The following is a 22,937-nucleotide window of genomic DNA, read 5'->3' as shown; positions in this document are numbered from 1 at the left end:
TACACATACTAGATTAGTTCTAAAACAGTAGCAGAACTATATAAAAATACCTGTTTGAAAAACAATTGGTTATACTCAGTCATGAATTTTCTTTCATTATGACTTTCAAGGATAGGGTTTTGATTTTTGGCTTCTGGTATGTCTGACACACTTTTCCATTCTCAGCATGTTTTAGAATTCCTTACATAAGCATATTTTAGAGAAAAGACCAGGATTTGGGGATATTGATGAGTACTAGAATTCTTTTTTTTTTTTTTTTGTCTTTTTTGTTGCTATTTCTTGGGCCGCTCCCTTAGCATATGGAGGTTCCCAGGCTAGGGGTCGAATCGGAGCTGTAGCCACCGGCCTACGCCAGAGCCACAGCAACGTGGGATCTGAGCCGTGTCTGCAACCTACACCACAGCTCACGGCAACGCCAGATCATTAACTCACTGAGCAAGGGCAGGGACCGAACCCGCAACCTCATGGTTCCTAGTCGGATTCGTTAACCACTGCGCCACGACGGGAACTCCTAGAATTCTTGCTGAACATACTGGATGTGTGCCCTATCATCTCTCCACCTCTGAATTCTTAATATTGAAGTAGGCAAAGGAGACTATGTCCCCAAAGGACACTGTGTCTGTAGCAGACTCTGAGTCACAGAAAACTCGGTGTCCACAGTACCGTTTGGTTATTTTTAAGCATACTTTGTTCTGAAAAAAGGATTTTGAAGTCTTTCTCTGAGCAAGACTTTAGATACAGGGTAAATTAACTGAGTGAAAAAGAGAAAAACAAACACCAATATATGAATCTAACATAGGAATCTCAAATACTTTGTAAAACAAGGTCTCAAATTTGGTCCTCTTAACAGGAGGCCTACTAAAGAAATCATCTATAGGTTAAAAAGGAATTACTTGTTGCAGTTTTCTTCATAATAAGACCAGAAATGTCTTAAGAGTCTTAAAAATGATAATATACACTGAGCAATAAGTAGACTTTATAAAGAGAGGGATGGGAGTTCCCATCGTGTCTCAGTGGAAACAAATCTGACTAGTATCCATGGGGGACACAGGTTTGATCCCTGGCCTGGTTCAGTGGGTTAAGGATCCGGAGCTGCCGTGAGCTGTGTCGCAGACTGGCACCTGCAGCTCCAACCGGACCCCTGGTCTGGGAACCTCCATGTGCCATGGGTGCGGTCCTGGGAAAAAGAAAAGATGAGGAGAGGCAGGTATTCAAGTACACATCCTGTGTTCTTTTAATTACTATTACTAGCACAGTGGCCAACAAAACATTTAGGTGTCACTGTTAAGAGCTCCATGCTTTACTGGAGGTTGAATAAGGGAAAGTGGCAAAAGCTCAGTTACTAAGCTGGGTATGTATAGGGCTGATATCTTGTGGAAGTACAAGAACATAAAAAGGACATATCTGAATAGACAGCTACACGTTTGCTCAGAGTGAACACCAGACTGATAAAATTTTAGCCTAGAAAAAGGGCATACACAGAAGACAAAACTTTAATGAATGAGAGAATGAACCTAGAGTTGAACTGAAATGTCCAGCAAGTTAAGAATGAGAATTGCTGGAGTTCCCATCATGGCTCAGTGGCTAACAAATCTGACTAGCATCCATGAGGATGCAGGTTCAATCCCCGGCCTCGCTTATTGGGTTAAGAATCCAGCATTGTCGGGAGCTGTGGTGTTAAGTCGCAGGCAAGGCTTGGATCCCACGTTGCTGTGGCTGTGGTGTAGGCTAGCCACTACAGCTCTGATTCAAGCCCTAGCTTGGGAACCTCCACATGCCGTGAGTGCAGTCCTAAAAAGCAAAAGAAAAAAAAAAAAGAATGAGAATTGCTTAGTTAGAAGGCAAATACCAAATGTAATGCTAGTCATCCAATTAATAACAGGGCCAGCTATCCATTAAGGCTACTCCCAAATCCTGATGATATCTGCCTTCTGCATTGAGCAAGTGTTTTGTCTCTATCTTAACCAAAAGGGGTACAAGCCTTTACAAAGTACAGGCTTGAAAGAAAACATCCGATAAAGGATTTGAATCCAGAGCCCTCAAAAGCTAAAATGTGGAACAAGACACTTCACCAAAGGAGATAAATGGAGTCTAATAACATGAAAACATGCTCGCTATCACAGATCATAAGAAAAATGTAAAAAAGCAAAATGACATATACCTGTTAAAACTAATACCAATTCTGATTAGGATGCAGAGCAATTGGAACTCTCCAACTGCTGGAGAAATTAGAAAACTGTAAGGTCATTTTGGAAAGTTTGATAGTTTCTTATAATGGTAAATAGCCTATGACAGTAATCTCATTCCTAAGTATCTATCCAAGTGAAATGAAAACATTTTATCACAGAAACCTGTATATGAATACAGTAACTTTATGCATAACCACCCAAAACTGAAATCAACTCAGACATCCTTCCAACTGGTGAAATGGATGGATGGGTACATCCATGCGATGGAAATACTACTCAATAAAAACAAGTACTAATAAAACAACAGAAGCATCATGCTAAGCAGAAAGCTAGCCTCAAAAGCCTTCATTTACAGCATTGTGGAAAAGAGAAAATTACAGGGATAGCAGAAATATCAGTGGCTTCCTGAGATGGGGGTGGGAGTTGGCTACAAAGGGGCATAAGTGAGTTTTGAGGAATAATGGAGCACCAGCATGCAGGTGATTATGTGATTGTTTCACAAAACTCAAAACTGTACACTTGAGAAAAGTTTTGCCTTTCTAGCTTAACCAAACTTTAAAGGAAAAGGCTTTTTTTAAAAAAAGTATAGGACATATCAATATTTTACCTCGCTAGATTCACATCAGGGAACCATTCATTCCCAATGGCCATGCCAGGGTTATGTACTGAGTGCCCTAACATAGTTAGCCATAACCATTAGTCTATGATAAGAGTTGCAAAGGCAGGGATACTGAGCCATAGTGATAGCTGAGATTTGGGTTCTAACAGCACCGTCTAGGTTCACAGCTGTAAATCCTCAAGCTCATTGGAGCTGCTTATTTTCACTGGAATGGGCTTTATTGGCAAAATAGTGAAAGAGCCACCAGCTGGGAGGACTGGGCTAATCCTTTTGGGAGGGAAATGGACTATATTTTGTAGAAATAAATCAGAAAAGGCAAGTGTAAAATAGTTTCAGGAACTTCGCTGGAATAAACATTGAGGGTGTTTCTTGTTTTCTCTTTTTTTTTTTGGGCTACACCCGCGGCATATGGAGGTTCCCAGTCTTGGGGTCTAATCGGAGCTGTAGCTGCCGGCCTACTCCACAGCAACACCAGATAGGAGCTGCATCTGCGACCTACACCACAACTCACGGCAAAGCCAGATCCTCAACCCACTGAGCAAGGCCAGATGGAACCCACAACCTCATGGTTCCTAGTCGGATTCGAATCTGCTGCGCCATGACGGGAACTCCCTGAGGGGGTTTCTTAAGTTATCACCAGCTTCTCACTAAGGCAAGGCACCCTTCCTCTGCTGTGGTTGTCCCTATTAGTCCTTTTCTGGCTCATGACATGCTAACGAAGCTTCTGCCCAAGTACAATAGCTATACACATTGAATGGAGATTTTAAAACCAGAGGTTCTTCTAAAGATCTGATAATTTCCCATCAAAATAAATTTCTGTTCTGCAAGGTGGGGCTTACAATCTATAATTATGTCAACTAATTTACGCCAACCCAGAGGGGGACCAGAACGGAAAAATCAGAAGGTGGAAGGAGATGGATCCCTCAAGTCCTGCACTGGACGATTAGGGAAAAGTATACATTAAAGTTTAAGATCAGTAAAAAAGGCAACAAAGAAGAAAAAGAAAAAGCCTAACATTTTAAAGAAAGAAACACTAGAAAAAATTTAAAGAATGCTTCTAAAGAAAAATAAGACTAGAAAGTTAGAAGCAAACATTTTCACATATTAAAATTAGTATTTAAATAAAGACTGAAAAATTGACTAGTGCACAAAGTGAAAGACACATAAACTAGGATAAAATTAAAATCCACGTGCATAAAGTGAAATACGGAGATGTGTGCGATTAATGAGTGAAAAAAAAATCCTAAAAAGCATAACTTACATTGAAAAGATATGAGAAAGGAGTTTCCATTGTGGCTCAGTGGGTTAAGAACCTGGCAGTGTCCATAAGGATGCAGTTCAATCTTTGGCCTTTCTCAGCGGGTTAAGGATTTGGTGTTGCCACAAGCTGCAGCAGAGGTCACAGATGTGGCTTGGATACAATGTTGCTGTGGCTGTGCCAGAGGCTGGCAGCTGCAGCTCCAATTCGACCCCTAGCCTGGGAACTTCCGTGTGCCATACGTGTGGCCATTAAAAAAAAAAAAAAAAGTGAGAAAAAGAGAATTAAAGCAGAGCAGAGAGTTCCTGTGTGGCACAGTGGAAATGAATCTGAATAGGAACCAAGAGGTTGGGAGTTCGATCCCTGAGCCTCGCTCAGTGGGTTAAGGATCTGGCGTTGCAGTGAGCTGTGGTGTAGGTTGCAGGCGTGGCTTGGATCTGCGTGGCTGTGGCTGTGGCTGTGGCATAGGCTGGCAGCTGTAGCTCTGATTAGACCTCTAGCCTGGGAACCTCCATATGCCATGAGTGAGGCCCTAAAAAGCAGGAAAAAAAAAAAAAATCTCAAAGCAGAGCAAACTAAATAATAACCACTAGAAGCAGATGAAAGACAAAAATTGAGGAGAGTTCTTTTGGTGGGAGGAGGGGATGCTTTTTTAGCTCCTCAGGGAGGAAAAGAAAAGAGGCAGAGAGCAGAGACATTCCGAAGCTTCCCCCCACCACTGACCTGGGCTCAGACCTCCAGGGCACTGTGAGCCCCAGGAGGAGATGCGGCTTCCTATGCAAACAAAGCTCATGGATCCTTTGTCCTGCCAGTGAGCACCCTGCAACGTTTTACTGGGGGTCACTTTTATAATCATACCTGTACACAGTTCAGAAACAAAATCTAGAAGTAAATTGAAAAGCAAAATCACTAAAAATAGTTTATTGCTTTAAAAAATAAATTAACCTTTATAATAGAATACCAAGTTAGATTTAATCTAATATATTAACAAAGGCATAATATACTTTTAGTAAACAAGGATTTCCAACTTACTGTACAACTAAATAAGCAATAGGCCAATTAAACACCTGGTTTAGCTAGGGGCAAATATCAACCACTGCCACTTGATCCCATAAATTCTGTTCACATTTAAGGGGAAATTCAGCGGAGGGGTCTCCCTGTTCTTCCTATTAGAAATGCATTAAAAAGTGACAAGCCCAGGGAAGAAGAGAAGAGGCTATGTCACAAGGCGGAGCTGAAGTCCAAACTGCTTCCATTACCTTGGGGGAAGCAGAAGGGAGGCCTGCATGGAAGACCATTTGATCATAAAGCAGCCCGGGGTAATCCTCCTGTAAAATACGGTGAGATGGTCATGTCTTAATCCCTTCTTGAGGTCTGGACATGTCTCTGGTCACATATCCATATTTACGGTTGAGAGAATGCTTATGCTGTGTCCTGGGCCTTCCTCAAAGGGCCTCAAAGTGGCTCTTGCCTCAAGCTGACTGGAAAGATGGCTCTCCTTTCCTTAGACGTACTGGCTCAGTATGAGGAGTAGGGGTAGGGAGGTAAGGTCAACTTGAGAAGCGTTAAGTCCACAGTTTATCCCACATGGATGCATTAGCACCTCAATGAGACTGTTAGTAACAGGCAATCATCTTTTTGTACCTATCAGACATTTCTTGCAAGTCTCAGGTTTGGCACAAAAGGGTGAAAGCTACTCTGTTGTTCTTGAAGACAAATGCAGTTCCTTCTAAATTACAAAGAGGCACTTAGGTCCTAAAGTTGAGCATGTCTTCACACCATCCCCTATTTTTGGCCTCCATATAGACAGATGCATTGCACTGCTGCATGGTGTGTTCCATCTCAACCAGCTGGCGGCATCCAATGGTTAACTTTTCCCTAGGGGACAAAGAAATGTTAAATCACTATAAGAGAGCCAGTGAGGTAAAGGAAAAAAATCTTAATACAGCAGGAGAACCCTGGAATCTGAAAAACATTCTTTGATATTTGAGAGAGAAAATGCCAAAAGTTACAGTTTCTTAGCCTAAGCAAACAGCACGGGAGGATAAGCGCTTAGTAGCACAGATTCGCAACAATCAACATGGAGAAGATTCGGGTGCAACTCCTAGAATTCAGGGATAAAGAAAGGTTCCCATGGCAAACCTGTTGCCCACAAAAACACTGTGGAGTTGGTCACATAGTTCTGTCTATTTGGTGTGGGAATTAAGGAACAGGCAGACTGGAGGATACTGAGGATGCCTCTCCTGACAGGATCAGGAAGTTGGCAGAGCTTCAACTTTTAAAGAGAATTGCTGAGACAGACAACCTAGCCTTTAACAAATGAATACTAGCTTTCCCCATCCCCTCTTTTGGCTGCACCTGCGGCATATGGAGGTTCCCAGGCTAGGGGTGGAATTGGAGCTACATCGGCTGGCCTATGCCACAGCCACAGCAACATGGGATCAGAGCAGCATCTGCAACCTCCACCACAGTTCGTGGCAACGCCGGATCCTTAACCCACTGAGCAAGGCCAGGGACGGTAGGTTGGGTTCTTAACCGGCTGAGCCACAACAGGAACTCCAAATTAATACCAGTTAATTACTCAAAACCAGAGATGGGTAAGCAGGGAGTAAAGGCTGGTATCAGCCGCAACTACTCATGATTTTATCTAAGAGGAAGCCTGGTCAGACTCTCAAAAGCCCACAGGAGGCCTACAAACTGGGATTTGTAGTTAGAGCACCAATTCATTATACGTGGTGTGTAGAGTTCAAATCTCATGGAAACCTATTTAAATCTAGTGTGAGATGGTCTGCGTAAGTTCTCGAAGAGCCCAGCATCCAGCGCAGTGTCTGGCATATAAGGTGTTCAAGAAATGAAAGTTACACGTTACTACTTCCTTGGCTTTTAAAATTTTTCTGAGCCATCTCCAGGGTGCTGGGAGGACTACCAGCTAGCTTTCCACACTACCCCTCCCCCACCCCATGGATCCCTGGATGTAGAGCACAAAGGAAAAAGAAGTCAATCAGAACTCAAGGATTAGGATGAGAGCTGGCAGTGGCAGCAAAAAGTAAATACACTATATTTTGAGTGGCCTCACTTCCTCAAGATGTGTGGTTTCTGTGGGGCTGATTAAAACCTGACTTTTGGCCTTGTTATTCTAGTTCTGTTTCCTATATTTAGAGCGCTTAAAATCAGTGTTACACTGCTGCCAGTTTTTCACAACTACTCAGAAAATGATTTTCAGAAGACCTCAAGAGATCCAAAATAGGAGAGATATAAAATGTTTTCTTATAAACTTAAAAATGAAACAAGCGAAAAAAAAGGTGCAGGCCCCTATTCTTGTTGGTTATTTATTCCACATGTGGAAAAAAAAAAAAAAAAAAACTCCTTTAGTAATTAGACTTTTAATCTATTTCTGTTTTTTCTTTCTCTCCTGTTTTTTCTCCCCCCATATCCTCTTTTCAGTAACAGCATTTGTTTTATTTGTGTGAATCAGCACTCTGACAATAGATTATTACCTACAAATTTTGTTTCCTGCAACAAGTTGTCATTGCTGGCTGAGGAAGGTATCAGATGTTTTGCATCATGTGCGTTTGGTCTATACTAGACTATGACAATGGGAATTCTTGAGTTCCTTTCCCCACGGCTTACTTTTACACAGAACGACAGAATACCTTTGCTTGCCATTCTACAGCATCTCCAATGAGTCCTCTCACCCTGGCTTTCACCTCTTGGTGATGAGACATTTACAGCCATGGGAGGAAGCTCATTACATATTTTGATGGACAGTCTCAATTGCTGGACAGTTTTTCCTTTATATTGGGCTTTTTAAAAACCATCTATCTGATCTGTGTGCCTAAATTATAGCAAAACAAAAAGTTGTTATCCTTATTTCTTTCCATAGTACAAATATTTTATGTCCCTCATAGTGATCCATTTCTTTTCCAATTAAACAATCCTAACTCCTAATGCTTTCCAGAACAGAGCTTGAGACTGAAGACTGCTTCTAGTTCTATAAATCCATATTGCTCAGAAGAATTCTCCAAAACTGCCACTGTTCTTCTATATTGTCCTATTATGGGTATCAAACTTATTTTGGCCAAATTTCAGATAGGTTAAAGTAACTGGAAATTTGATAAAATCAATTAAAAAACAACTCCAGTGGTCCTCTGATTCATTTCCATAGCCAAATTTGTCAAAGTGGCATAGCAGTAGTGAATTTAGGTGTCCTAACTCCAATATTTGATGCAGTTTTTCCAAAATCCCTTCTAGGTACAAGAAAAAAAATGTACAATGGATACTTGTTTTAAAACTCTCGGAACACTTCTCTACTTTTGCAATGCATGTCTCAAAGGAAAAAGGGAATACAATGTAGTATGTATAAAGACATAACCAGAGTTCCCGTCGTGGTCCAGTGGTTAACGAATCTGACTAGGAACCATGAGGTTGCGGGTTCGATCCCTGGCCTCGCTCAGTGGGTTGAAAAGCTGGTGTTGCCGTGAGCTGTGGTGTAGGTCGCAGACTTGGCTCGGATCCTGTGTTGATGTGGCTCTGGCGTAGGCTGGCAGCTACAGCTCTGATTCGACCCCGAGCATGGGAACCTCCATATGCCCTGAGAGTGGCCCAAGAAATGGCAAAAAGACAAAAAAAAAAAAAAAAAAGACATATAACCAATATCATACTCAATGGTGAAAGACTGAAGGTATTATTCCTAAGGTCGGTAATAAGACAAAGATGCCTATTTTTACCACTTCTGCTCAACACTGCACTGGAAGTTCTAGCCAGAGCAATCAGGCATGAAAAAGAAGTAAAAAGCATAAAAACTGAACACAAAGATAAAAAGTTATCTCTATTTTTATATCCCAAAGAAACTAGAAAGTAACTTTCTAAAGCTAATAACCTAATTCAGCAAAGTTGCAAAATAAAAGATCGACACACAACAAATCTATTGCATTTCTACACACTAACACAGAACAATTCAAAAAGGAAATGAAGAAAAAAATTCCATTTACAATAGCATGAAAAATATTAAAATACTTAGAAATCAATGTAATCAGAGACACGAGACTTGTACACTAAAAACCACAAAATGCTGCTGAAAGAAATTAGAGTCTTAAATTAGTGGCACTACATATCGTTGACAATACAATTATAATACTCCCCAAAGCATTCTATATACCTAATGAAATAACAATACCTATCAAAATAACAATCTTTTTTGCAGAAATGGAAAAGTTGATCCTAAAATTCATGTAAAACTGCAAAGGACCCCAAAGAGCTAAATCTTGAAAAAGAAAAATAATGCTAGAGGATTCACACTTCCCAATTACAAAAACTACAAAGTAACTTTAGTCAATACTGTGGTACTGGATTAAAGAGAAACACACAGACCAATGGAGCAGAACTGAAAGGCCAAAAACAAACCATTATACATACAGCCAATGGATTTTCGACAAGGATGCCAAGACATTTCAATGGGGAAAAATAGTTCCTTCAACAAATGATGCTAGGACAACTTGGTATGCACAAGCAAATTAGCGAAGCTGGACCCCTATTTCACACCATATACAAAAATTAACTCAAAATGGATCGATGACATAACTCTAAGATCTAAAACTATAAAATTCTGGGAAAAACATGTAAATCTTCACTGCTTTAGCAGTGAATTCTTAGATATAGTCCTAAAAGCCCAAGCAACGTAAAAAAATATAAATTGAACTTCAACAAAATTTAACTTTTGTGCATCAAAGGATACACTATCAAGAAAGTGAAAAAAAGACAACTTACAGAACAAGAAAAAATATTTGAAGATTATATGTCTAATGAAGGTATAATATCTGGAACATATAACATGTCAAGCTGCCGGGTGTCAAGGAAGTTGATGAGAAAAATAAGCCAAACTGAAAATAACAGTCAAGACTTTCTTCATTTATTGTAACACTGCAAACAAGAGGCCAAATGAAAGGTGCTGACTCCCCATTGCTCCATTTCCCCACTGAATAGGGCTGGGCAAGGGTTAGATGAGATGTGCTGCAGACAGGGAGCATCATCTCACCGCTGAGGAGCCCCGAAATGAGGTTCCTGCCTCATCATGGGCCCAGGCGGCCAAGGGAGGGAAGAGACGTGGCTCAGTGCATTCAGGCTGCGAGAACAAAATACCACGGACTGCGTAGTAAACCACAGAAACGGATTCTTCCTGGTTCTGGAGGCTGCCAAGTCCAAGACCAAGGTGCCAGCGAGGTCACATTCTAGTGAGAGCTAGAGTAATGATCCCATCACGAGGGCTCCACTTCCATGACCTGATGGCCTCCCTCGGGCCCCACCTTATCTAAAACCATCACACTGGGCAACAGGATTTCATCAAATGAATTTGAAGGGGACACAAACATTCAGACCATAGCAAAGAAGAACTAGGAGCAGAAAAAGCACTGAGTCAGAGTAGAGAAAAATACCTTAGCCTTCAAAAAGAGGTCTCAGCAGAGGTGACTTGGGAGAGCCTCAGCCGAAGCCCTCGAAGCCCTCACTAATAAGGCCTCCAAGTGGAGTTACCTGAGCTAAAAATGCATATCTGCAGCATATGAACATGGCTGCCCAAGGGCAGGGGGCCTGACAGTAACCTGTAACTCCTACAAAAGATTGCAAAACACTGGCTGTTTACCTAATCTGATAAGTAGAAGGCAGCGGCCCCCAACAGAGCCTGCCAGGTAAAGTCTTTTAACTGCCCATGGTCAGGCCTGAAAGATCACACGTAGGATTTTGGCCAGGAGCCAGATTCCTCATAAAGAATTCTTACACCTCGACAACAGAAAGAAAAACAACCCAGTTAAAAATAAGCAAAGGACTTGAAAAGACATTTTTCCAAAGACAAACGGCTAATGAGCACATGAAAAGATGCTCAACATCATTAGTAATTAGGGAAATACAAATAAAAAAATCACAATGAGATAAAATTCCACATTCATTAGAACAGCTATAAAAAAAAAAGCAAAAGGAAAATATCAAATATTGTTGAGGAAGAGGAGAACCTGGAACCTCTTTACAGTCTAGTAAGAAGGTACAGTAGCGAGGCTGCTGTGGAACAGGCAGTTCCTCAAAAAGTTAAACCTGGAAACACCATCTGACCCAAGAATTCCACTCTTAGGTATGTGTCCCCGCAACTGTAAAGGATTAAATGAATTCAAACTATTACTTGTATACAAATAGCAGTACTATTCATAATAGCCAAAAAGTTAAGGAACTCACATGTTTATCAACAGATGAATAAATAAATAAAATGTGGTATATACAGACTGGAGTATTACTCAGCCATAGAAAGGAGTGAAGTACTAATTCATGTTACAATGCACCTCAAAACCATTATGCTAACTGAAATAAATCATATACAAAAGGTTATATGTTGTAGGATTCTATTTATAAGAAACATCCGGAATAGATAAATCCATAGAGAAAGGAAGCAGATTAGTGGTTATCAGGCTGCAGAGGGAGCAAAGGAGAATAGATGCTTAATAGATATAAAATGTTCTATTGGGGTGACAGAAATATCTTGGAATCCTATAGAGGTGATGGTTACACAACAGAATAAATGCATTAAATGCCAAAGAACTGTACACTTTGAAATAGTTAACTGTTAACTTTATATTATTTGAACTTTACCTCAATTAAAATAAGAAAAAAGTATATGTATATATTTTTTTAACATCTTCTATCACAAATAATGAAGCATTTGACAAAGTCCAACATCCATTCATAATCAAAACTCTTGCCAAAGTGGGTATAGAGGGAACATTCCTGAACATAATCAAAGCCATTTATGACAAACCAACAGCAAATATAATACTCAGTGGAGAAAAGATGAAAGCCTTCTCACTCAAATCTGGAACAAGACAGGGATGCCCACTCTCATCACTGCTCTTCAACATAGTTTTGGAAGTCTTAGCCTTAGCCACAGCAATTAGACAAACAAAAGAAATAAAAGGCATCCAAATAGGAAGAGAAGAGATAAAACTGTCACTGTATGCAGATGACATGATACTATATATAGAAAACCCTAAGGACTCAACCCAAAAACTACTTGAACTGATTAATAAATTCAGCAAAGTAGCAGGATATAAGATTAACATTCAGAAATCAGTCGCATTTCTATATACCAACAATGAAATATTAGAAAAGGAATAAAATACAGTACCTTTTAAAATTGCACCCCCAAAAATCAAATACCTCAGAATACACCTGACCAAGGAGGTAAAGGACTTACATGCTGAGAACTATAAAACTTTAATCAAAGAAATTAAAGAAGATGTAAAAAAATGGAAAGATATTTCATGTTCACGGACTGGAAAAATCAATTTTGTAAAAATGGCCATACTACCCAAAGCAATCTACAGATTCAATGCAATCCCTATCAAATTACCCATGACATTTTTCACAGAACTAGAACAAACAATCCAAAAATTTCTATGGAACCACAAAAGACCCAGAATTGCCAAAGCAATCCTGAGGAAAAAAAACCAAGCAAGAGGCATAACACTCCTAGACTTCAAGAAATATTACAAAGCCACAGTCATCAAAACAGTGTGGTACTGGTATCAAAACAGACAGAAAGACCAATGGAACAGAATAGAGAACCCAGAAATAAACCCTGACACCTATGGTCAATTAATTTTTGACAAGGAGGCAAGAACATAAAATGGGAAAAAGAAAGTCCATTCAGCAAGCATTGCTGGGAAACCTGGACAGCTGCATGCAAACAATGAGACTAGAACACACCCTCACACCATGCACAAAAATAAACTCGAAATGGTTGAAAGACTTAAATATAAGACAAGACACCATCAAACTCCTAGAAGAGAATATAGCCAAAACACTCTCTGACATCAACCTCATGAATATTTTCTCAGGTCAGCCTCCCAAAGCAATAGAAATAAGAGCGAAAATAAACCAATGGGACCTGATCAAACTGACAAGCTTTTGCACAGCAAAGGAAACCAAAAAGAAAACAAAAAGGCAACTTACAGAATGGGAGAAAATAGTTTCAAATGATGCAATGGACAAGGGCTTAATCTCTAGAATATACAAGCAACTTATACAACTCACCAGCAAAAAAAGCCAACAACCCAATGGAAAAATGGGCAAAAGACCTGAATAGACATTTCTCCAAGGAAGATATACAGATGGCCAACAAGCACATGAAAAAATGTTCAACATTGCTTATTATAAGAGAAATGCAAATCAAAACTACCATGAGATACCACCTCACACCAATCAGAATGGCCATCATTAAGAAGTCCACAAATAACAAGTGCTGGAGGGGTTGCGGAAAAAAGGGAACCCTCCTGCACTGTTGGTGGGAATGTAAACTGGTACAGCCACTATGGAGAGCAGTTTGGAGATACCTTAGAAATCTATACATAGAACTTCCATATGACCCCGCAATCCCACTCTTGGGCATCTATCCGGACAAAACTCTACTTAAAAGAAACACATCCACCCACATGTTCATTGAAGCACTATTCACAATAGCCAAGACATGGAAACAACCCAAATGTCCGTCGACAGATGAGTGGATTCGGAAGAGGTGGTATATATACACAATGGAATACTACTCAGCCATAAAAAAGAATGACATAATGCCATTTGCAGCAACCTGGATGGAACTGGAGACTCTCATACTGAGTGAAATGAGTCAGAAAGACAAAGACAAATACCATATGATTTCACTTATAACTGGAATCTAAAATACAGCACAAATGAACATTTCCACAGAAAAGAAAATCATGGACCTGGAGAATAGACTTGTGGCCGCCCAGGGGGAGAGGGAGGGAGTGGGAGGGATCGGGAGCTTGGGGTTATCAGATACAACTTGGAATGGATTTACAATGAGATCCTGCTGAGTAGCATTGAGAACTATGTCTAGTTACTTATATTGTAACAGGACGAAGGGTGGAAAAAAAAAAGTACACATGTAAGTGTATCTTGGCCCCCATGATGTACAGTGGAAAAATAAATAAATAAATAAATAAATAAATAAAATTTTAAAAAGAAAAATAAATAAAATTTTAAAAAAATAATGAAGTCAATTTTCTGCAAAGTATTACTGCATCTACAGACACCAAAAATAATGCAATTCTTTTCTAATTAAAGCAAACCCATCAGAGGTCTAAATCTGGTTTTAGATTATACTTCTCTAGGGCTTTTTTCTGCCTAAGGCTTCTTAGACCAGGTCATTAATTTAATGCAGGGGTTCTCAAACTTCAGTATGCCCTGGAGGGACTGTTGGAACAGACTGCTGGGCTTACCCCTAAACTTTCAGATTCAGGTCTGAGCTGTAGCCTTAAGAGTCTGCATTTCTTGCAAGATCCCAGGTGGAGCTGACATTCAGGTCCAAGAGCTCCACTTAAGAGAACCATAGCTCTAATTAATCTAGAAGATACTACCATGGAGCTGATTCTTGGGGCCAGAAAACAGTAAATCCTGAAAGCACTTGCCATAAGGAAAAGAAAGCAGCTCTTATTTTGATAAGCCAGGTACTTCATGGAGCTGATGTCACAAACTAATGTGCACTTCACATTAAAAAAAAAAAAAAAAAAAAAAGACCTTAGAGACTTGTCTTGCAAACATGCCAGAACATTCTGTTAAGAATTTATAGGGCAAGCAAAGTGAATTAAATACTATTCCTATTTCTCATATACGTAGAAGGTATCACACAACATACTTGTGTGGTAATGTGTCTCATATTCTTGCTAATTTACCATCTTGGATTTTCTAAGCAAATGACTCATCTGCTCAGGGTAAGCAGTGCCCACTGGCAAGAGCAAAAGCTACTATAAAGAGTCTTCAAACTACAGAAGATAGAAAACACGAACTGATGTATACATATAAACACCAAGGTTCTACAGTGCCATGGAATTCAACTTTTGATCAAAGCTACGTTCAATATGAAACCTTAATTACTTACTTTAATTATAAAACATAATCTATAAAACAGTTATGTTCCTGAGTTACTTAATTTCCTCCCAAATGCAATAAATATGGTGTTGGGCACATCAATGGCCTCTTTCTTCATAACACTTTACAAATCAAAAGCAAAGATTAGCAAATTCAGACAATCTAGGTAATTGTTTCCTTAACATTGCCAAGTTAAATCATGCTTCTCTCTGCACCTCTGAGTCACAGAGAAACTCAGCTACCTTTTATCTGCGGCATTTGGCTCTGTGTCTGAAACCAAAAAAACCTCGGTCTTCTTCTAGCAGCATACTTGAAAACTGTGAATTGTGGAGTACACTAGAGGCTAATACAGGAGGGGTCATTCACTGAAAATACGGCAAATAATTTCAAAACAAACAACAGAGTACACATTGTGGGTCAGCAGTAACAAACCCAACTAGTATCCATGAGGATGTGGGTTTGACCCCTAGCCTCTCTCAGTAGGTTAAGGATCTGGCATTGCCATGAGCTGCGGTGTAGATCCCAGATGCAGCTCGGATCTGGTGTTGCTGTGGTGTAGGCCAGCAGCTGCAGCTACGATTCAACCCCTAGCCTGGGAACTTCCATATGCCACGGGTGTGGCCCTAAAAAGAAAAAAAAAGAATAACAAATCTAAAAGATATTAACCAAAAACTGTTGAGAAATCTCCATTTTTCAATGCATTCAGGATATTAGATATATCTGATTTCTCTTTAAAAATCATCCTTTTAATATATGAGGGAGCTTATTAATTAATATCATAGTTCAAATTCCTGGCACAGTAACTGGAAAGAAAACAAAAAAGAGAAAAATAGGTACTACTATTTTAACTTTGAACATTGATTTTTCACTCTTGTACCCCTCCCCCCACCAAAAAAAAAACCCTCCCAAGTATTCGATGGTAATCTGAGAACAAAATAATTAGAATTATGCTGGAAGGGACTCCACCCTCCAAATTAGTAAGCTTTCCACACCTTCAAAAATATATCTAAGGTAGGAAGACATTACATCTTTGATACAAATCTCATGGACACAAACCTTTAAATGTGGATTATCTGCAATGATCTATAAATAAGTGTACAACTGATTAATTGATAGTCTGAAGATTAGGGTGAAAAGTTATTTCACCCCCAACTGTAACAAATGATGCATGCCCCACTGGGCTTCTGATTTTCTTAGAAAAATTATTTTACTCTTGTGAAGGAGTGGATCTACATAGCTGTGCTGCCTAGTAACATTTGCATATGATTATCAATCCTAGTGTCTTGATATCATCAAACATATTTAATAACCTATAGTTTTTAACAGCAGAAGTGCCTTGATACTTAACTTTGTCACTATGCCTGCTCACACAATTTTGTATCTATGCAAATAATAAATGGCAGACTGTAGTTTAGTGATATAGTGGCATCACTTTCATATAGCAGTGATATAGTGGCATCGTTTTCATATAGCAGTGAAAATAAAGTAATTCTGCTACAGCTCTTGTTCTGAACATAAGAATGTGGCTCAACACCACTGATACATTAAGGAACAATTTGAACACAACAAAAATCTCACATGTGGAGTTCCCGTCGTGGCGCGGTGGTTAACGAATCCGAATAGGAACCATGAGGTTGCAGATTTGATCCCTGGCCTCGCTCAGTGGGTTAAGGATCTGGCATTGCTGTGAGCTGTGGTGTAGACTGCAGATGCAGCTTGGATCCCACATTGCTGTGGCTGTGGCTGTGGCTGGCTACAGCTTCGATTTGCCTCCTAGCCTGGGAACCTCCATATGTTGTGGGTGCGGCCCTAAAAAAAAAGAAAAAAAAAAAAACAAAAAAAAAAACCTCACATGTTCTTACACCAATTTCAGTAGTGAGAAATGCTAGATGAACAGAGAAAACTGCATCCAGCTGAACCAAACTTCTTATACATGTAATACAACACATACATACATATAAACATACAACACTCACATGTATGCACTTCAAAAATAGCTTTCCTCCTGTTATCCAATCTCATTTGGTGTTACAACTTTTCATCCAGATAATTCTCCTGCTATCACATCACACCCCCCAAAATTAAATACCTAGGAATAAACCTGATCAATGAGGTGAAAGACCTATAGGATGAGAGCAATAAAACATTAATCAAGGAAATTAAAGAGGATTCAAAGAAATGCTCGTGGATTGGAAGAGTTAATATTGTAAAATCTATACCACCCAAGGCAGTCTATAGATTCAATGCAATTCCTATCAAATTACCCATGACATTTTTGCAGAACTAGAACAAATAATCCAAAAATTTATATGGAATCACAAAAGACCCAGAATTACCAAAGCAATCCTGAGGGAAAAAAAACCAAGCAGGAGGCATAACTCTCCCAGACTTCAGGCAATATTACAAAGCCACAGTCATCAAGACAGTGTGGTACTGGTACCAAAACAGACATAGAGACCAATGGAACAGAACAGAGAACCCAGAAATAAATCCAGACCTACGATCAATTAATCTTCAACAAAGGAGGCAAGAACACAGAATGGGAAAAAGACAGTCTCTTCCACAAACTGGACAAAAACTGGACAGTTGTATGTCAATCAATGAAACTAGAATATACCCTCACACCATGCACAAAAATCAACTCTAAATGGCTTAACGACTTAAACATAAGACAAGACACCATAAAACTCCTAGAAGGCAAAAAATGCTCTGACATCAACCATGTAAATGTTTTCTTAGGTCAGTCTCCCAAGGCAATAGGAAAAAAAAAACAAAAATAAACCAATGGAACCTATCAAATTTACAAGCTTAAAAAAAAAAAAAAAGCAAAAAGACAACCTATGGAATGGGAGAAAATAGGTTCAAATGATGCAACTGACAAAGGCTTAATCTCTATATACAAACAACTTATACAACTCAACAGCAAAAAAACAGACAACCAAATCAAAAAATGGGCATAAGACCTGAACAGCCATTTCTCCAAAGAAGATACACGGATGGCCAACAGGCACATGAAAAAATGCTCAACATCACTGATTAGAGAAATGCAAATCAAAACTATAATGAGGTACCACCTCATACCAGTCAGAATGGCCATCATTAACAAGTCCACAGATAACAAATGCTGGAGAGGGTGTGGAGAAAAGGGAACCCTCCTTCACTATTGGGAATGAAGCTGGTATAAGCACTACAGAAAACAGTGTGGAGGTACCTCAGAAAACTAAATACAAAACTACCATATGACCCAGCAGTCCCACCCTGGGCATATACCCAGACAAAACTTTCATTGAAAAAGATACATGCACCCCCTATGGTCACTGCAGCACTATTTTCAATAGCCAAGACACGGAAACAACCTAAATGTCCTTCGACAAATGAATGGATTAAGTCGTATTCCACTGTACACATACACAATGGAATACGACTCAGCCATAAAAAAGAACAAAATAATGCAATTTGCAAAACATGAATGGAACTAGAGACTTTCATACTAAGTGAAGTAAGTCAGAAAGAGAAAGACAAATACCATATGATATCACTTATATCTAGAATCTCATATATGGCACAAATGAACCTATCTACAGGAAAAAAAAAAAAAAAACTCATGGACATGGAGAACAGACCTGTGGTTACCAAGGAAGGTGGGGGGAGTGGGATGGACTGGGAGTTTGGAGTTAGTAGATGCAAACTATTGCATTTGGAGTGGATAAGCAATGAGATCCTGCTGTATAGCACAGGAGACTATATCTACTCACTTGTAATGGAACATGATGGAGGATAATGTGAGAAAAAGAATATATATATATATATATATATATGAATGACTAGGTCACTTTGCTATACAGCAGAAATTGACAGAACAAAGTATATCAACTATAATAGAAAAAAACAAAAAAATTGTTTTTTTGGTCTTTTTAGGGCCGCACCTGCGGCATATGGAGGTTCCTAGGTTAGGGGTTGAATCAGAGCTGTAGCTACTGGCCTACAGCACAGCCACAGCCACACCGGATCTGAGTAGAGTCTTCAACCTACACTACAGCTCACAGCAACGCCAGATCCCCAACCCACTGAGCAAAGACAGGGATTGAACCTGTGTCCTCATGGAAGCCAGTCAGATTTATTTCTGCTGAGCCATGATGGGAACTCTGAAAAAATAAAAATTAAAAAAAAAAAAAAAGGAAGAATCGGAGTTGGGGGTGGGAGGCAGGGAGAATGGGATGGGAAGGCAACCCTGAAAGAGTTAATCAGGTTTTTGCTCCATGAATGTGTAGTCTGCCTGGGCCCAGAACAAGAGGGCTCTACGTCTATATCCTGTGTATACAAGAATCAAATTTATACTACTTCCCCCTTCTTGTTACATCTGAATGCTATAAAGTGGTTAAATATACAGTCCCTAGGGGGAGAATGGGAAGGAGGATACAAAAAGGGGTGGATAAAGCCCTATTTTGTCAACTGAATGGTAGGCATATAAGTATTCTTTACACTAGTTGGTCTTCAAAACATAATCTGGGGAATGTAGACTCTTTGAAAGGGTCTTTGAGGTCAAAGCTATTTTCATAATAAGACTAAAACGTGATTTGCCTTTTGAATTCTCATTCTTATGAGAGTGTACAACAATCTTTTTTTTTTTTTTTTTTTTTTTTTTTTGTCTTTTTGCCATTTCTTGGGCTGCTCCTGTGGCACATGGAGGTTCCCAGGCTAGGGGCTGAATCGGAGCTGTAGCCACCGGCCTACACCACAGCCACAGCAATGAAGGATCCAAGCCGCATCTGCAATCTACACCACAGCTCACAGCAACACCGGATTCTTAACTCACTGAGAAAGGCCAGGGATTGAACCGGCAACCTCATGGTTCCTAGCCAGATTCGTTAACCACTGAGCCACGACGGGAACTCTGAGAGTGTACAACAATCTTCTATAGATACATAACATGGGATTACTGAAAGATACTAAATGCAAAAGCAGCTATGAGAACCCAGCTGTCTTCTATTTAGCCAAACACTAAGGGATTTGCAAATAGGTCATATTTGGAAAAATTACTTTCATAATTATATGTAACTTATCTTATTACATAGTTAGCTATTGTTATTTTTAAATAAATAAAAAATTTTAAATTTCCCAATTCTAACTTATAGTACAATAAATATACACACACGACCTACATTAAACAAAAGCTATGAGGGGTCTCTGTCTTTTGGTTTTTTTGTTTTAATGGCTGCACCAGCAGCATATGGAAGTTTCCAGGCCAGGGACTGAATCTGAGCTCACAGCTGTGGCAGCACCAGACCTTTTAACCCACTGTGCCAGGCCAAGGATTGAACCCAGGCCTCCACAGCCACCCAAGCCGCTGCAGTCATGTTCTTAACCAACTGCACCACAGCAGGAACTCCTTTTTTAAAAAATATAAAAAAGCCTTTATGCTCCAAAACTTGAGAACTCTTTAAATCTTAAACTTGCTACATGCATACATACATATACATACAGCTTTTTTGTACATATGAAATAGTTTCATATAAAAAAGACTAAAAAAATCATAGTGTAATGAAGACAGATGAAGAACCCTTTAGCACCACCACCAAGTGGTGCTACATATGGTAAATACCTGTTACACTGATACATCAACATACAGGTATAACTTACCGATACTCAGTCTGTGAAACACAATCATAAAGTTCCTGGGCAGTAAATTTGACGTTTTTGTTTACCTAAAAAGAAAATATACAGCTATTAAAATGCATATTAAGTCAAATGAGTGGTGAGAGCAAAATTAGAATGACCTATATTCTTTGGTAGCAGTGTCAAGTTTCTAGTTTTTTCATAAATAGGACTGAATAATGGCAATTAGAAGTTCAATGACCATAATGCTAACACTGAATACGTGTAAAATAATAGGCCTATTGTTACAACTTAACCTGTTCACAGAACCAGAAGTGTGATGGGCCTGGGATTAGTGGGAATCTCAACAAAGCAGATGATCACTCTGCAGACCAAACGGACAGAAAAAAAATGGGTCGTATATGAAACACTAAATTCTACCACTACTGGCTCTTATCAGCAGATTCATGCATCAATTAGCCCAGCCTCTTAAAAGATTTCTAACATATCTATTCAGTATTATTTCCTAGGAAAAGTTAAAAGATTGTAAAAAAACCTTTTAAATAACTCTATACTTAAAGCATTTGGGGTCACATAGGTAGACTACTGTAAACAGAAACAGCCACATTTTGTTCATTTTCTGAACATTAGAAATAATTCAAGCTGAAAGAAAAACTTAAATTCTCAACTCCAACAACATTTGAATACTATGGTTGACCTTCCAAAAGTATTACTTAATAACTTCCATTTAAATACTAAGGTTATGAATTGTGTGGAAAGATTCATCTGTTTTGGAAAAAGTTTTATTTACAGATATTTTCTGAAGCAATGTGTTTTTCAGACTCTTGAGGTCTAAAGATTTAAACTAATATGTTCAAGTTCATAAATATCTATTATAATTCAAAGATATAATTTATTGGAGTTCCCGTCGTGGCTCAGTGGTTAACGAATCCGACTATCAACCATGAGGTTGTGGGTTCGATTCCCGGCCTTTCTCAGTGGGTTAAGGATCTGGTGTTGCCGTGAGCTGTGGTGTAGGTTGCAGACTCGGCTGGGATCCTGTGGATCCTGCGCTGCTGTGGCTCTGGCATAGGCCGGTGGCTACAGCTCCAAGTCAACCCCTAGCCTGGGAACCTCCATATGCTGCGGAAGCGGCCCAAGAGATAGCAACAACAACAAAAGACAAAAGACAAAAAAAAATAAAAATACTTAAGCTATTTTTAGCTACATGCAGTTTTTGATAAGGAAAAATTTCCTCATTTGATTAATGATTTAATTAATACTGTTCTAAAGATTTATATCAAGAAAGTCTTCTATAGAGTTTAGGGTATTGCTTATTTGTGAAAGTTCCATGAGCTTCAATATTTTCATATGAAATTCACCATATCTGTATAAAAAATGTTTCATTAACTAAAGATTAAAAATACATTTAATAACATTTTAAATGTGTATAAATCCTAAACTTTTCCTTAAAATTAGGATTATGCATTTATATATTTAATATTATTAAATTATAGATTATATTTAATATATTTAATGATTAAAAGTTGGTGTATAATTTATCATGGTTAACTTTTTAAGTACTTCATAATCTGTATTAAAAGAATCTTCTGGGAGTTCCCGTCGTGGCGCAGTGGTTAACGAATCCGACTAGGAACCATGAGGTTGCGGGTTCGGTCCCTGCCCTTGCTCAGTGGGTTAACGATCCGGCGTTGCCGTGAGCTGTGGTGTAGGTTGCAGACGCGGCTTGGATCCCGCGTTGCTGTGGCTCTGGCGTAGGCCGGTGGCTACAGCTCCGATTCAGCCCCTAGCCTGGGAACCTCCATGTGCCACAGGAGCAGCCCAAGAAATGGCAACAACAGCAACAACAACAACAACAGACAAAAAGACAAAAGACAAAAAAAAAAAAAAAAAAGAATCTTCTAAAAATGCTCTAAAATATACATTTATAGTTAACTTATCAACCACTCCAATTTCTATTTCTTCACATATTCTGTGCTGGTCTCAAGGGACTTTGATATTTCCACCACGGCCCCCACATGTTAGAACCTATGCTGTGTCCAAACTTTAGCCAAGCAAATGTCAACAATCAACACTGCAGATCTTTGATCAGAAGATGAAAAGAATAATTTGCTCTCTATAACCTGTTGAGAAAAATCAGCTGAAGAACTGAATTTGAACCTGATATAATATGAAAACGAAATAGTTCTTTAAGCTGTTAGTAGATTTTTAGGGGAAAAAACTCTAGATTTATTATCTTCAGTTTTATTTATTTATTTTGCTTTTCAGGGCCACGCCCTCGGCATATGGAAGTTCAGCTGCCAGCCTACACCACAGCCACAGCAACACTGGA

General features: G+C 39.2%; 1 protein-coding gene across 8 annotated transcripts in view; it reads right to left on the bottom strand.

The window, feature by feature from the left end:
• Positions 1-4,959: 4,959 nt before the first annotated feature.
• Positions 4,960-22,937, bottom strand: part of SWT1 (SWT1 RNA endoribonuclease homolog) — a 104,399-nt gene continuing 86,421 nt past the window's right edge. For all 8 annotated transcript variants that reach the window (XR_014816495.1, XR_014816494.1, XR_014816500.1 and 5 more), the window contains 2 exons: positions 20,630-20,694; positions 4,960-5,944 (listed from right to left, as the gene is read on the bottom strand). Coding sequence is in view for 4 of the 8 variants with exons in the window: in XM_013979933.3 (XP_013835387.2) it covers positions 5,815-5,944; positions 20,630-20,694 (195 nt within the window). In the remaining 4 variants the exon portion in view is untranslated. The remainder of the gene's footprint in view (positions 5,945-20,629; positions 20,695-22,937) is intronic.

Source organism: Sus scrofa, chromosome 9 (assembly GCF_054392235.1).
Source record: "Sus scrofa isolate SSC_HxYL_T2T_F1_AM1 chromosome 9, Sscrofa_HxYL_maternal_Yorkshire_Landrace_v2.0, whole genome shotgun sequence".
Lineage (NCBI taxonomy): Eukaryota > Metazoa > Chordata > Mammalia > Artiodactyla > Suidae > Sus > Sus scrofa.
This window is presented reverse-complemented; position numbering and strand designations above follow the sequence as displayed.